Here is a 14083-nt window from a genome sequence, read left to right as displayed (position 1 = left end):
ATGTTTTATTTATTTATTTAAGTGAAATATGAGTTTGAATTGTTAATTTACTTATTTAATCTTTAATTCACCATTACTTCATTAATGTTTTATTTATTTATTTAGGTGACTTTTCAATTTTCTGATATAAAGATTGATATTGAAAATAAAAATAACTTTATTTCATTATTTTAGTTGAATCAACGACAAATATTACAAACACATTAATATGATACTTTATTTTATTTTTAATTTCATAAATTGTGATATTTAATTAATGTCTTAATACACATATCAAACTTACACTTTTCTACAAGTGTCATTGAAAACATGTCAGAAAATGTCATTTTTATGGTACTTTTCNATTTATTTATTTAGGTGAATATTTAATTTTCTGATTTAAAGATTGATATGGAAAATGAGAATAACTTTATTTCATTATTTTAGTTGAATTGACGAAAAATATTACAAATACATTAGTATGATACTTTTTTATATTTTTAATTTAATAAATTGTGATATTTAATTAATGTCTCAATATATATCTCAAGCTTATACTTTTCTACAAGTATTATAAAAACCATGCGAGAATTTGTCATTTTTCTTATGGTTTTTTTCCAATGAAAATGGACATTGAGAGCATGCAGATTCTATATGCTCTTTTGCAAATTTTTCTAATATTTTATTTACAATATAATTTGATTATTTTGAATTATTTCAACTTTATTCATAGAAAAAGAAATTAATAAGAAATTAAAAAGAATGAAAATTACTTGATACTTTTGTATTAAATTTATCAGATAATCCTCATAATTTTTTTAATTAAAATAATCCTTATAATAAATATGAATTACAGTGCTAATTTATTATCATTGGTTAGAAATTAAAATTTTAATATATGATATTTATAAACTGAATGTTACGTATATGTGTTTTACTACACATATTTATTTGATTGATATTATTTTAAAATTTTATTTAACATAAAATTATTAATCATCAATATTAATTTTCAGATTAACCATTCTGATATAAACTAACTATGTATAATATCTATTCTAAAAAAGAAGAAAGTTAACAAAATTCGCAAGGAGTTAAAAGTTAGCAAAAATAAAATTGATATTTAACTTAATAACAAGTTTAGGGGTTTTATTTTAACAGCATTATGATAATTTAGTTAATTAAGAGAATTTTATTTGACAATAGCTATATGCACTTCATTTAAATATATTGGGATTTTCGTTTTAGTAATATTCACTATTCTATTAATTATTTTTTTATTTTTTTTCCATTGTGAATAATATTTGGATGAAAAATATCTTTGTTAATTTCATCGAGCTGTCATTATGTTATAATCACGCGAATTAAAAAATGTTATATAAATAAACGAATATATTTGATTTATCGTCATCATGTATTTTTATTTATTGTGTTTTGATATATTTAGATTAATAAATACTCATAAACAATATGTTATTCAAACGATTTTAAAAATTATCTAAATCTCGTTATTATATTTTTCATTATTAGTCAGCTACGTGCATCGCACGTAATCATTCCTAGTAATACAAAATTCACGACAATCACCCCGCACCAATATAAGAAATTTCGACAAGAATCTGTGTCAAGATGGTTAATATGGTCACTGTCTGCTCGGGGTAACGCATTAATCTGAAATCCTACTGACTACTGTCTGTCTTTTTATTGAGGTATTGATTTTTCTGACTGGAATACTGTTTCAGCATTACATTTGCGTGCGTTTTGTGTGCGATAATGGGGTTTGGAACTACCAAGAAACGTGCTTTTTTTTTTTTACTGAGGTAGCTTTTTTGCATGGTTATTTTTGGTGGGTCTTTGATTTATGGAAGATACGTGCTACGTGGAAGTGGGTCACCTTTATTTCTTAGGTTTTGTTAGATATATGCGTGGGCTGTTGTCCGGAGTTTTAGCGTTTAGAATCTTGTATCTGGTTTCAAATGGATCTATCATATTCTTATTAATCAGCTTTTTTTTTTTCTTGAAAGTTGTTTGGGATAAGGTGGGTATTCTAAGGAAATCTTGCTCTCGGGTCCGCCATTTGCAGCGTTAGGCTAAATGTTTTAGCATTTCTTATCGGTTTGTGATTGACTTCTTGAAGAGTTTTGGAATCGTTTGGTCTAATGGAGATTCCATGGCTATTTTTTAAGTGAATTCATGTAGGATGATGAAGAGTAGTTTTTTAAGTTACTTTATTACTATGTTTCTGTGTTACATTCCTAAATGGCTTGTCAAGTAATGACCTTGAGAAAATTGGTTTCAGACAACGATTGTGGGCTTTCATGAGTTTCGAAAAATTTAAAGGTGATTGATGTAAAAATGGAGGATGTTTTGATTTCTGATGCATAACTTCAACTTACAAGTGAAGATGAAGTTTGTGTAAAGAACGTGCAAGTGTTTCTTAGATGGACCGAAGAAGTTGGCTGTGGCGAAGAAAAAAGAGTCCTAATTGTGAAACAGAAAACTCTGGGTCGATCTCATCATGTTCAGAAAGATTATCAGATGATCAGGTTGGTTACTTTTGGTTCAAATCTTCTCATACTTTTGCATTTTATAAATGAGTGTCTCTCAAATTAGGAGTCTTGGCCTTGAGCTTTAATCAATTTTGAATATGCATCCTTAGCAGTGAGCAATTGAGCATCATACTGCACAGATTCTTTTATGTTTTGGAAATAATGTGTCTTTTACCGGAAATTTTTTTTATCTTATTCGAGGTGCTTCAATGTTAGATTTTTGTCAAAAAAATGAATTTTTGTACTTGCAGTGTAGTACAATGATCTTCATGAGAAATATAGTGAGGCCAGAATTACTTAACTTCATAAAGATCCATGTTCCATGGAATCGTGGTCGAAATTCTTAAGAATCATTTCCTTTTATATATGTTTACGGATGGGGGGACGATTGTGGTTTGCATCCTTAAATCAAGTAAAATTAATGTGGAAATGTGGTTTGATAGACAAAAGTAGAGTGACTAAACAGCACTTCTTGTTTCATAATCCTCAGGTCACGCATATGTGCTTTATTTTTTCAGACGTTTGGCTATAAATTCAACAGAAATGGCTATCTTTTAAATCAAAGCTTCACGATTAAGCATGCCGAATCGATGATCAAACTTTTTTAATCGGTACTTAACTAATGGAAACTAGTTATCACGCCGCCGAGTTAATTGGTGGTAGGCACGATCAAAATTAAAACTTTTGAATGCATAAAACTTCTGGAAACTCAAGTCTTACTCACGATATCGAAAACCATGTTGTCTAGATCGATGCAAAAATCCCAATTCACGTGTCATTATTCATATTTCTTACAAATTGGACCACTATGTGTGGATAAAACTGTGGTTGGACCACAACTGAGAGCCACTTTGCTTTTTAGTCTTTGAAAAGCATTGTTGCCAGCTGCCTCTATGGCTGATCTTCTGCAATTATTGAACAACATATCCTTTGAAAACTCATTATTTTTCTTAGCCTGTTGCTTTGTGTCTCTGCATCAGCACAAGCCATACATGTGGCTACTGATATGTAAACTCTCTTAAATATTTCCTCGTATAGAATCCACAGTGCTAATTCTGAAGAACGTATGAATATATTATGATTTCGTTATATTCCTTAAGTTGCGCTATTGAGGAGATGGTGCTAGATCGTGCATTTTCTTATAGGAAAAATGGAACTTCTTGAATTCTCCAATGGTGGAAGGGATAGAGATAAACCTGTAAATGTTACTATATGTCACTGATTCTATAGCAAAGCAGCTAGTGAAACAATTGGGTACTTTTAAACTGTATAAACTGGAGTTATCGATAGAATCATAGGATAAAAATAAACATGCGTATGCTTAACGGTTCAATTTAAAGAAAATAAAGAGTGAGAAATCATAACACGCAGTCCCCTGAAGTGACTCATGAGTTTAACCGGCTCGTGTGGCTCGTGAATTTTCAAATGTTTCAACTAACTTTAAATCTGACCAAATGGATCATGAATGATTTGTTATTGCTACAGTCTTTGTCAAATCATAGCACGCAGTCCCCTGAAGTGATGTCCAGAGCTATGCTTAGTGATGAAAAAATCGATGATAATTCGAAGACTGTATCAGATAACCTATCTGAAGCTCTTCTTCCCTCCGAGGAAGATTTGGTTGCGGAGCATGCAAGAGTTGCAGAGGAAGCTGTCTCTGGTATTTAATTAGTTAAATATTAAGAGATGTCAAATTTTACTAATAGGATTCTTTGCTATCCAGTCTCCGAATGAATCTGAATTTGCCCTTGAATACCAGGACGGGAAAGGGCTGAAAATGAAGTGTTGTTTCTGAAGAGACAAGTTGATGCCTTGAAACTGAAGAATTTGGCACTTGAAGAACGTATTGGTCAACTTGATGGAGCACTTAAGGAGTGTCTGAGGCTACTGAGACAAGAAAGAGAACATAAAGAAGAGAAGATTTATGAAGCTATTGCCGAGAAAATGCATGAGTGGGAATTTAAAAAGTCAGAACTTGAGAGCCAGATCAGTGAGCTCCATTCACAGATACTGAATGCGAAAACAGGTGCCCTCTCTAATTTTGAATCTGCGGGGAAAGAGAATTCGAATCTTAGGCTTGATCTTGTTTCCAAATCTGAAGAGTTGAAACAAAGAATTTTTGAGAGAGACCTCGGTACTCGTGCTGCTGAAACTGCTAGCAAACGTCATCTTGACAACATAAAAAAGGTAGCCAAGCTTGAGGCTGAATGTGACAGGCTAAAGATGGTGGCACGCAAAGTGGCAATGGTTAATGATAACCAGTCCGTTACTGCATCATCTGTTTGTGTTAAATCTTTCACGGATAGTCAGTCGGATAACGGAGAGAGGATACCAGTTATAGAAAACGACTGCTGGAGAAATCGTGGTTTGGATATGATTTATTATGGGCCATGCCACCGTGATTCTCGGGCATCATCTTTAGGGACTGTTGATCAAAGTATCGTCATTCCTTCAGTTGAGATTAATCTAATGGATGATTTTCTCGAGATGGAGCGGCTTGCAGCCTCACCAGAGATGTATAGCGGAGGCACCCGAAGCACGGAAAAACAAGGTGGAGAAAACCCTTTAAGAAGTGAACTCGAGTCATGATTAACCGAACGGCTGTGCTTGAAGGAATATTAGAGAAAATGTATGAAGATAAAGTAAACTTGGAGCTAGCTCTGACTAAGTGCCAAAATCAGCTTAAGACATCCGAAAATCAACTCAAAGGAATCGAGGTAGGGTTGGTCGACCTTAGTTCTCAGCTGTCTTCGGCTAACAAAGGCAAGGAAGCCTTGCAAAAAGAAGTCGAAGTTACTAAATTAAGGCTTAAAAACTCAATGAAGCGTTTTGATGAAGCAGAGGTAAAACTCGTACACATTCAAAATCAGCTAGCCATTGCTAATGAAGCAAAGAACATGTGTGAGCTGCAGCTTGGGGATGCCAACATAAAGAAAGCCGAAGCAGAGTCGAAACTCAGAGTTATGGAACTTGAACAAGAAACTTTACGTGCAAAAATTTCTACCCTGCAAGATGATGTCAAAAAAGAAAGGAAATTTTCAGAAGACACAGTTGATAAATGTGCCATATTAGAAACTGAGATTTCAAGATTGAAAGTTGATTCTCAACTTCAGAGATCAACGATAGCTGAAGAGTTCAGAATCAATCAGGTTCATTTAGAACTACATTGTTGATCTACAAGACCAATTACATTTCTTTTTTGTCTTGTTAATTTAAATGTTTGATTCAACCTCGTCCTTTCTAAGTTGTTCTTGAGGCTATCATATTGTTTGCAGGACAAAGAACTGGTCCTTGCTGCGAGTAAATTTTCCGCGTGCCAAAAGACTATTGCTTCTCTTGGTTTGCAGTTGAAATCTCTTGCCACATTCGAAGATTTAATGATGACCTCTACGGAACTGATGTTATAACTCCCCATGAAGCATACTAGATCCGATAATCCGAGCCAAATTCATAAAAATCGCACATAAAATCTATCCTAGAAGGATGTTCTTAAACTTCTTCGGGTTCACAGAGGCTAGTGAGAGCATCAAGAAGAGAGGTGCTTGTAGAGAACATTCACAAGTGGATGTGGAGAAGTAGTTGATATGATTATAACATAAATAAGCAGATACAGTCATTTCTTTCCTATAATAAAAAGATTTAAAAATTTTACATAAATTTATAGAATATTAAATCATCCTCAAAGCACAATAAATGCCTCTTTCATTCTAAATACCAATTCTCCATCTCTAGGAATAATTAATGTTTATATCTACTGTTTATTTTGCATTGTAAATGTGCATATGATATGAGCAAGAAAATAGTCTGCATTTTGGTGTATTCAAGAGTAAAAATGTCTTCTTTTTTTTATTATTAACAAGAGTAAATAAATATATGTCTTGATGTTGTTTTGTGGCTAAAATTGTGTTAATTTCATTGGTTATTTAGTATCAGATTCAAGCGTTGTCCCATTGGTGAAGCTTGCAAAATTTTTGATTATCAACACAAATTTCATTGGGTATTCAAAATGCATTTTTAATCTTTACCATCAAAAGAGAATGTTTTCTAAATATACTTATGTGTTTTGATATAGTCAGCACTCACTGTGAACACTTATGCAGATACCAACTGATACGAGTTCCACCTATCGGATGTATAAGATGTTACTCATGATGAGTGTTTATCATATCAAAACTATTTATATTAAACTTGGACCTTACAAAGAAAAACAACTCAGTACGTCTTTTTATTCAATACCAAATTTATCATTTCGCATTTTGAAACTTTAAAATTTTACCTTTATATAATATTTATAATTATAATGTTACCTTATAAATCCAACATAATTCTTCAATGAAAATAGGATTGTCTTTTAATTGGAGTTCAATCAGCATTGGATTTGATATTGATGAATTAATTAGAATTTTTAATCTAATTAAAGATGTATAAAAATATTGAATGTCTTGTACTTTTTCAAAGATGATGTCAAAGAATTTAATCAATCCTATTCAAAAGATTGTCAAATGAAAAGAAACCAATGGATGTAGAAAGCGATATGTATTTCGTGACAAAGTCGGCAGAAAAAAATTATTCTTTTTTCATGAATCTAAGTTCGATTAGTTTTTTACAATTGACTTATTCTGAGATGTTTTTTCTGATACAATTTTACGAATTTATGTTTATGAAATTGATCGAACCCTAACTATACTTAACATTAAAAGTGATACTTGTTTTTGACATAAAAAATAGTATTCTTTATTAATTGAGTCGAGTTAGAGATTCGACTCACGAAATTAACATTTAAAACTGTTTCACAAGAATTTTTGTGTCATACCAATTAATTGACTACTTGATAACTTCACATAAATTCTTGGTTTGAAATTTTTCTTATTTTAAAAATTTTATTTATATGTTTTGAATCATATATTTATATAACCTCATTAATTTAAAAATCTTCATAAACTCATAACTCTGTATTTTTCATCATTTATTGAGTCAAAAATACAAAACACAATTGATATTTTAACTAATCCATCCTTCTAAAATTTAAAAGTTAGGAGATAAGTTTCAGTATAATTATTTAAACAATTTTTAAAAAAAAGATATTTTCATTTAAATCCTTAAAATAATGGTAATTTTAGATGTTTGCTAAAATTAGCAAATGCAAATGTAAATGCGGCCTCGAAGTTGCTGTGAGAATTGAGATAAAGATCCACAAAGGTGGGCCCGATTCAGATTGGAATACTCTGTCTTTATGCTACCTAGAACTTTTGAACCTCTTATCCAATTTCCATGGGCCATTGGAAAAAGGGTAAATTTGTTTTAAATTCATACTCCTAAACTTAAATTTGTACCCGTTTTTATCAGAAAAATTATGTGTTTGTACTTTCTGAGCTTACGTATCTTTTCTCTTCATTGATATAAAAAAATATTACAAATATGATAATAATATATTATATCTGAGTACCAGTTATTTCAGATATGATACTAATATATGATTTTTTTTAGTACCAACATATATAACAAATATTGGTATTAATGACACGACATGTTTGTCTTTTCGGATAAAAATCGGTACAAATAATTGAAAATATGATACTAATATATGATATTTGAGTACGTGACACATGGAAAAAGTAAAAAGTCCCGAGAAGAAAATAATCTTTTTTGTCCACCATACATTGCTAACAACAGAAAATGAAATAATCGAGAATCTATAAATGAATAATTCAATTCACCTTCTTGTTACATTCCAAAGTTATTCTTGTTCACGTCTTCTTTTATTCTACACACCTCATAGGGGTTATGAATTCCATACACAAACACACAGTTGTACATTTAAAAATTGCTTCCGCCAGCTGAGCAACACGGCGCGCCCACCGCCTTGGTATTTGAATGCAAACAGCGCAAGCAATTTTGGCAACTTGTGGAGCTGAGCCACGGTGCTGGGATAAACTTCACCAATGACAAGTTTATATTTTTTGGTGGAGAATTTTTCCATTCTCTCTTTTTTCTTTTTTAAAATACAAACTATAGACCACCTATGAAGTAATTTTATTAAATAGAACTCCAAGTAAATGTTTGCGACCTCTAAAAAATTTTATTTTCGATTCAATTCAAGGTGTCGATTGCACAAATGGATACATGGGAAAACTTTTTTTTTTTTTACCTTTTTAAATACAAACCATAGACCACCTACGAAATAGTTTTATTAAATAAAACTCAATAACTAAGTAAATGATTTTCAACTCAATTCAAAGCCAGTTGCACAAATGGGTACGGGAAAAATTTTTTTTTAAAAAAAGAATCGACACAAGTGTGAATATTGAGGGAAAAATGCACAAGTGGATGTGTAAAACTACACCTCTTAAATTACATTAAAGAGTAGGTTTCTTGTGAGACGGTCTTACGAATCTTTATCTGTGAGACGTGTCAATCCTACTGATATTTACAATAAAAAATAATACTCTTAGCATAAAAAATAATACTTTTCATGAATGACCTAAATGAGATATCATTCTCATAAAATACGACCCGTGAAACCGTCTCACACAAGTTTTTACCAGCATTAAATTACTAAACAAATTTATACGGTATCTGGGAAAAAAATTGATATTGTATTGCGAAGTTATCAGCACCGAACACCGTCTGTTCTGAAGAATTACAATGATGATACCTCCTCGATATTAAAAAAATGGATTAAGCGAGTAAGGTGAATGCGTAGTCTCTTTACCTTCATGCATAAGTAAACGATCCCTCGCTGCTTATTATAAATAGTCGAGGAAACTGGTTCCCTCGAGGGGAGTATGCCACTTGGTGGTTGGCCAAGAACCAGCTGTACCTTTAGTATTCATTCGCCGCCATGTCATTCCCGACCGGCAGCAGGGCACACATGGCAAATGTCCTCCCAAACATAAACCGAGAATACCATAATTTCCAGGAGTTCTTCGAGTGTTGGCTCGTCCAGCAAAGCCAGCATCTTGAAGAACTTGTCTCCGCCTTGAAAGAGCACGAGCAGCAGGGGCGGGGACGAAATATCCCGCCAGGGATGCGAGGAGGGGATGACGAGAGGATTCTACGCCCTGTGATTGAACGAGTGATCCAACATTATGAGCATTACTACACAGCTAAAGAGAGATGGGCGAAACTCGACGTGGTGGCGATGTTTAACCCGTCGTGGAGAAGTAGTCTTGAGGATGCTTTCCTGTGGATTGGCGGGTGGAGGCCTAGTATGGCCTTCCACTTGCTGTACTCCAAGTCCGGGCTGCAGTTCGAGGCCAGGCTCGAAGAACTGATGAGAGGACTCCGTACCGGTGACTTGGGCGATCTTTCGACAAGTCAGATGGAACGAGTGAATGAATTGCAGCAGGAGACTATACAAAAGGAGAAGGAGATAACTGAGAAGCAAGCTAAGCTGCAGGAGACGGTGGCTGATTCAACTATGGTCGAGTTAACTCATTCTGCTACAGTGCTAATAAGGGAGGGGGGAAGTGCATTGGATGAGGGTCGCATCAATGCGACTTTGGCGCCTAAGGAGGCAGGCCTGGGTAGAATCCTAGAAAGAGCAGATAACTTAAGGTTGAAAACTCTGAAAGACATAATTGGCGTCCTGAGCCCCAAACAGGGTGTGCATTTCTTGATTGCTGCTGCGGAGTTGCACTTAAGGCTCCATGAATGGGGGAAAAGGCGGGATTCAAGAAATCAGCAGCGGAGAGAAGTTGGCAGCAGCCAGGAGCACTAGGCGATGAGAACAGGTAGATGTATGGATGAGTAATACGTAATGTGCTAGGAGTCGCAGTTTTTCCCTAGAATGGTAATCTACAACAAAATTGCAGAATGTAGTTGTTGAGGTTGTGTTTTGGTTAGAACTGTTTGTTGCTGTTCTACTGTTGGCAAAAATGGAGTTCTTGGTTTTTTTATTAGAACATGACCAGTAACATGAAACTACAACTGCCTTCATGACCAGTAACATGAAACTAAGCTGTCCTAGTAATGGTTAAAATCGGCCTTTTTTCATTAAATTAAATAAGCCTTCTATTTTAAGCCATAATGAAATTCCGAAGATGTATAAGGTTCTCTATCATTGACGATAAATTATGTCCATTACCTGAGATTTCAAATACAAGAACTTCTGTCAGAATTCGTCAAAATCTCAAAACAAATGAAGCCTAGAACTACCACAATGAAATGTTAAGATTGGAACTTGAACCTAACTCAACCTCAAAAACTAGCTCAAGAGGGGAGGATTGTCCAAGCCCATATGTACAACTCCCAGGTATTTTATCCCAACCGATGTGGGACAACTAACATGAAATTTAATATTTTTTCCCACTGAACATGCATTGCTTGCTTAAAGATCAAAGTGGTACCTTCTCATAACTCATCCTTGACAGAAGCTTCTTTTACTGACTCAGATTTGATAGCCTGTGATTCAGTGGAAGTTGATTCAGCAGGCTTATCCCGATTCTCTTGAATAAACTGTAATATGTCCTCCTTTGTTCTACCCCCGTAATATTGCGACAGGTTACCACTTGCTGATCTGAAGTAAATAGTAGGGAATCCTAGGACTTCGAAGGAGTCATTCGGGACATCATTAGCTGTAGCATCCTGAGAAGAGACCATGGATGAATCAATTATGGTAGATGTTGAACTAACTTCACCATTTAAAAAGGTGGAAAAATTTAGGAAGTGTTTACAAGCAAGCATGGAACGCATTTTTCATACTGAACCTACATGAATCAAAAAGCTTTAAAAATTGAAACCACCAATTTTCCCAGGGTATATTGGCAAGTGATTGCCATTGAGCTCATGCATGAAACCATTACACTATGGCATACTTGGACAAACAGGTGCAAGGTACGACGGGAGGATCTTACTAATTTAACAATCAGAACATCAGGATCCTTCTCAAAAGAAATAGCAACTTCTTCCAAAATTGGAGCCAGCTTCTGGCAGTGTCCACACCAAGGTGCATAGAAATCGAGAAGCACTGCAGTAAAAAGCTCAAGATCATCATGATATCAGACAATGGGAAATTGCTCATTTATTGCTGAAATGAATATTTTCTTTTCCCAGGGGATTAGGTGGTGTTCAAACTATCAAGGACGGCATTTCCTCATGCAAGAAATGAATCAAACCCAAATGAGAATTAGATGGCAAAATTTTCGCATTTCTTTTTAGTTTTTAAAGACCAAATACTGAGTAGCAGAGCTAGTATGAAACAATAGTAGTATGAAAATCAATTTAGATGCCGATACGAACCATTCTTTCCAGAGTTGAAAACCATGTCCTCTAAACTGGCAGCAACGACCACCTTGACTGGTTCATCATTGACTTCTGGGATAGGCTCTGATTTGATGAAAGGCTTCACTAGCCCATTCTATCAGCATTGGAAGGAAAAAAACATAAGTATTAATTCAACACTCAAATTCACTGATTGATTTATTGATATATGCAAGGAGGTGGCGATCCCAATCCAAACCAGATTTCAATCACAATAGGTTCTACCACCAAAAGGCAGAACATATACCGCATAATCTTTCACCCATGACCCAATTCGACCGGGTTTTATGTTTGCATTGAGATACTTCTGTCCGTTGCCTTTCTGTATGATAAGCAAAGGTGTCTGCTCCACCTTTTTTTTTTTGCTGAATTTTTAGCTAATTTTTAAAATCTCTTCTCGTTGGCAAACATGGGATTCTCTATGCCATCTTAAAGGTAGAGGCGGCCTTGGATTCCGGAAATTGGCTGAATTCAATAGAGCTATGCTTGTTAAACAATTATGGCGCCTCATCGGCAATCCAGATTCTTTTGCTGGTTGGGTACTGAAGGGCATATATTTTAGACATGGGTCGGTGTTGCACGCGAGCTTGGGCAGTAATCCTTCCTACATCTGGAGATCGATCTTATGGAGTAATGAACTCCTTGTGCAGGGGTTACTATGGAGAGTTGGAGACGGTAAATCAATAAAATCTTTTGAGGAAAAATGGATACCAAGTATGCAATCGACTCTGGGGGACCCTTTAGTCCCTTGGGAACGAGAAGATACGGTAAGTGCCTTAATCAGGGAAGGAGGCTGGGATACTGAATTAATATATGCCAGCTTTAATCCATGTGTAGCTAGTGAAATCCTCAAGATCCCACTTCCAACAGCTGGGGTGTGTGATTCCTTATTCTGGAGATATGACACCAAAGGCCAATATGTAGTAAAAGACGGATTTCGCTTTCAGCGTGGGCTTTTTTCAACTCCAAAGCATCAATCGGTGCACCCTAATGAGGAATGGCGGTCGTTTATCTGGAGCCTTTCTGTTCCACCGAAGATCCGCCATTTCTGGTGGAGTATTTCCCACGACTGCCTCCCGACTAACCAGAATCTGTTCCATCACCATGTTCCGATCAATGCATCTTGCAGTCTGTGTAATTTCCATATGGACTCAACTTGCCATGCTATGTTCTTTTGTGCCGCAATTAAACATATATGGAAGAACACATCTTTTGCCTTAGTTTTACGAGGAGCCTCACAGCTTTGCGCGATGGAGCTTTGTTGGTGGTTGAAAGAACAATTATCTAAGACGGAATTTGAGGCCCTTGCAATCCACACGTGGGCAGTTTGGAGAGAAAAACAGAATTTTCTTCATAGTGACAAGAAGAAACCGATAGCAGAAAATGTTTCATGGAGTGCAGCGATACTACCTGATTTCCGACAAGCCCACAACAAGGCGACAATTGCTGAAGCTTCATTGAGAGGCCACCCGGAGAAGATTTGGAAGCCTCCAAGCCCGTACACATTAAAACTTAATGTAGATGCGGCTGTGAATGAGCAAAGACATCAATATAGCAACGGTGGTACAGTTCAAGACAACCAACGCCAATTGTTGTTGGCTTTTGGTAAACAAATCAATCAACCTTTCTCAGTAGTACATGGTGAACTTCTGACAATTCGGGAAGGAATTATTCTTCTCTACGAAAAAAGCTTTACTGATGTTCAAGTAGCAACTGATTCCTTGTTGGCAGTGCAGGCAGAGTCACTACCAATCAGGAAGATCTTGGATATACTGGACTTTGTGCATCAGACATTAAGAAGCTTATGGTGAAACCTGTGATCACCGAGCTTATTCATGTTCATAGCTCGGCGAATAAAGTTGCTCACAATATTTCTCGTTTTGCATTTTCTTCTCTCTCATCTTTTGTTTGGGTGAACGGTGAATTTCCTTCATGGTTGCTTAGGCTTGTAATGGACGATTTTAATCAATAAAATTACGAGTTATTACAGTAAAAAAAATCGAAGTAAATTTCTTTGAGACACCATACGAGTGTGACGTGAAAATCACGTTAATGATATTAGGACAAAAATATGCATTTGTGGCAGTGCCACGTGGGAACCATGTGGTCATGTGGATGAAACGTTTCGGACTCCTGCGCCAAGTTGGAAGCCTCTTTGGGAAGAACCTTTCAATGAGTATGGAAAGCCCACGAGGCACCACACGAGTGTGACGTGATAACCACGCTAGTGCTATTAGGGAATCCACAATAAAGAAAGATATTTCTTTCAAATATTTGTGGACCCCATAATCCAC

At 35.3% G+C, this 14083-nt stretch overlaps 2 protein-coding genes and 1 pseudogene across 2 annotated transcripts; 2 read left to right on the top strand and 1 right to left on the bottom strand.

The window, feature by feature from the left end:
- The first annotated feature begins 1542 nt into the window (after nt 1-1542).
- Nucleotides 1543-6348, top strand: LOC140985509 (filament-like plant protein 3; annotated as a pseudogene).
- A 2766-nt stretch (nt 6349-9114) lies between these two features.
- LOC140986005 (protein DOG1-like 4) lies at nt 9115-10260 on the top strand. The gene has a single exon (XM_073453935.1). It carries the CDS (start codon nt 9370-9372, stop codon nt 10246-10248), a length of 879 nt encoding a protein of 292 aa, XP_073310036.1. The 5' UTR covers nt 9115-9369; the 3' UTR covers nt 10249-10260.
- A 620-nt stretch (nt 10261-10880) lies between these two features.
- LOC140986006 (protein disulfide-isomerase-like) lies at nt 10881-12186 on the bottom strand. The gene is made up of 4 exons (XM_073453936.1): nt 12037-12186; nt 11769-11886; nt 11384-11496; nt 10881-11114 (listed from the first exon to the last, which is right to left on the bottom strand). Exons 2-4 carry the CDS (start codon nt 11791-11793, stop codon nt 10881-10883), a joined length of 372 nt encoding a protein of 123 aa, XP_073310037.1. The 5' UTR covers nt 11794-11886; nt 12037-12186.
- Between the last annotated feature and the right edge of the window lie 1897 nt (nt 12187-14083).

This window comes from Primulina huaijiensis, chromosome 10, assembly GCF_012295235.1.
Source record: "Primulina huaijiensis isolate GDHJ02 chromosome 10, ASM1229523v2, whole genome shotgun sequence".
Lineage (NCBI taxonomy): Eukaryota > Viridiplantae > Streptophyta > Magnoliopsida > Lamiales > Gesneriaceae > Primulina > Primulina huaijiensis.
The sequence above is the reverse complement of the archived record's forward strand: the minus strand, read 5'-3'. Positions and strand labels throughout refer to the sequence as shown.

What these genes read in the sequence shown, in the direction of transcription:
- LOC140986005 (XM_073453935.1), top strand. Translation starts at nt 9,370, where the DNA reads ATGTCATTCCCGACCGGCAGCAGGGCACACATGGCAAATGTCCTCCCA.
- LOC140986006 (XM_073453936.1), bottom strand. Translation starts at nt 11,793, where the DNA reads ATGGTTTTCAACTCTGGAAAGAATG. An exon ending in TTTCAACTCTGGAAAGAATG is followed by an intron (nt 11,497 to 11,768) that starts GTTCGTATCGGC and finishes TTTTTACTGCAG; the next exon opens with TGCTTCTCGATTTCTATGCA. An exon ending in ATGTTCTGATTGTTAAATTA is followed by an intron (nt 11,115 to 11,383) that starts GTAAGATCCTCC and finishes GTCTCTTCTCAG; the next exon opens with GATGCTACAGCTAATGATGT.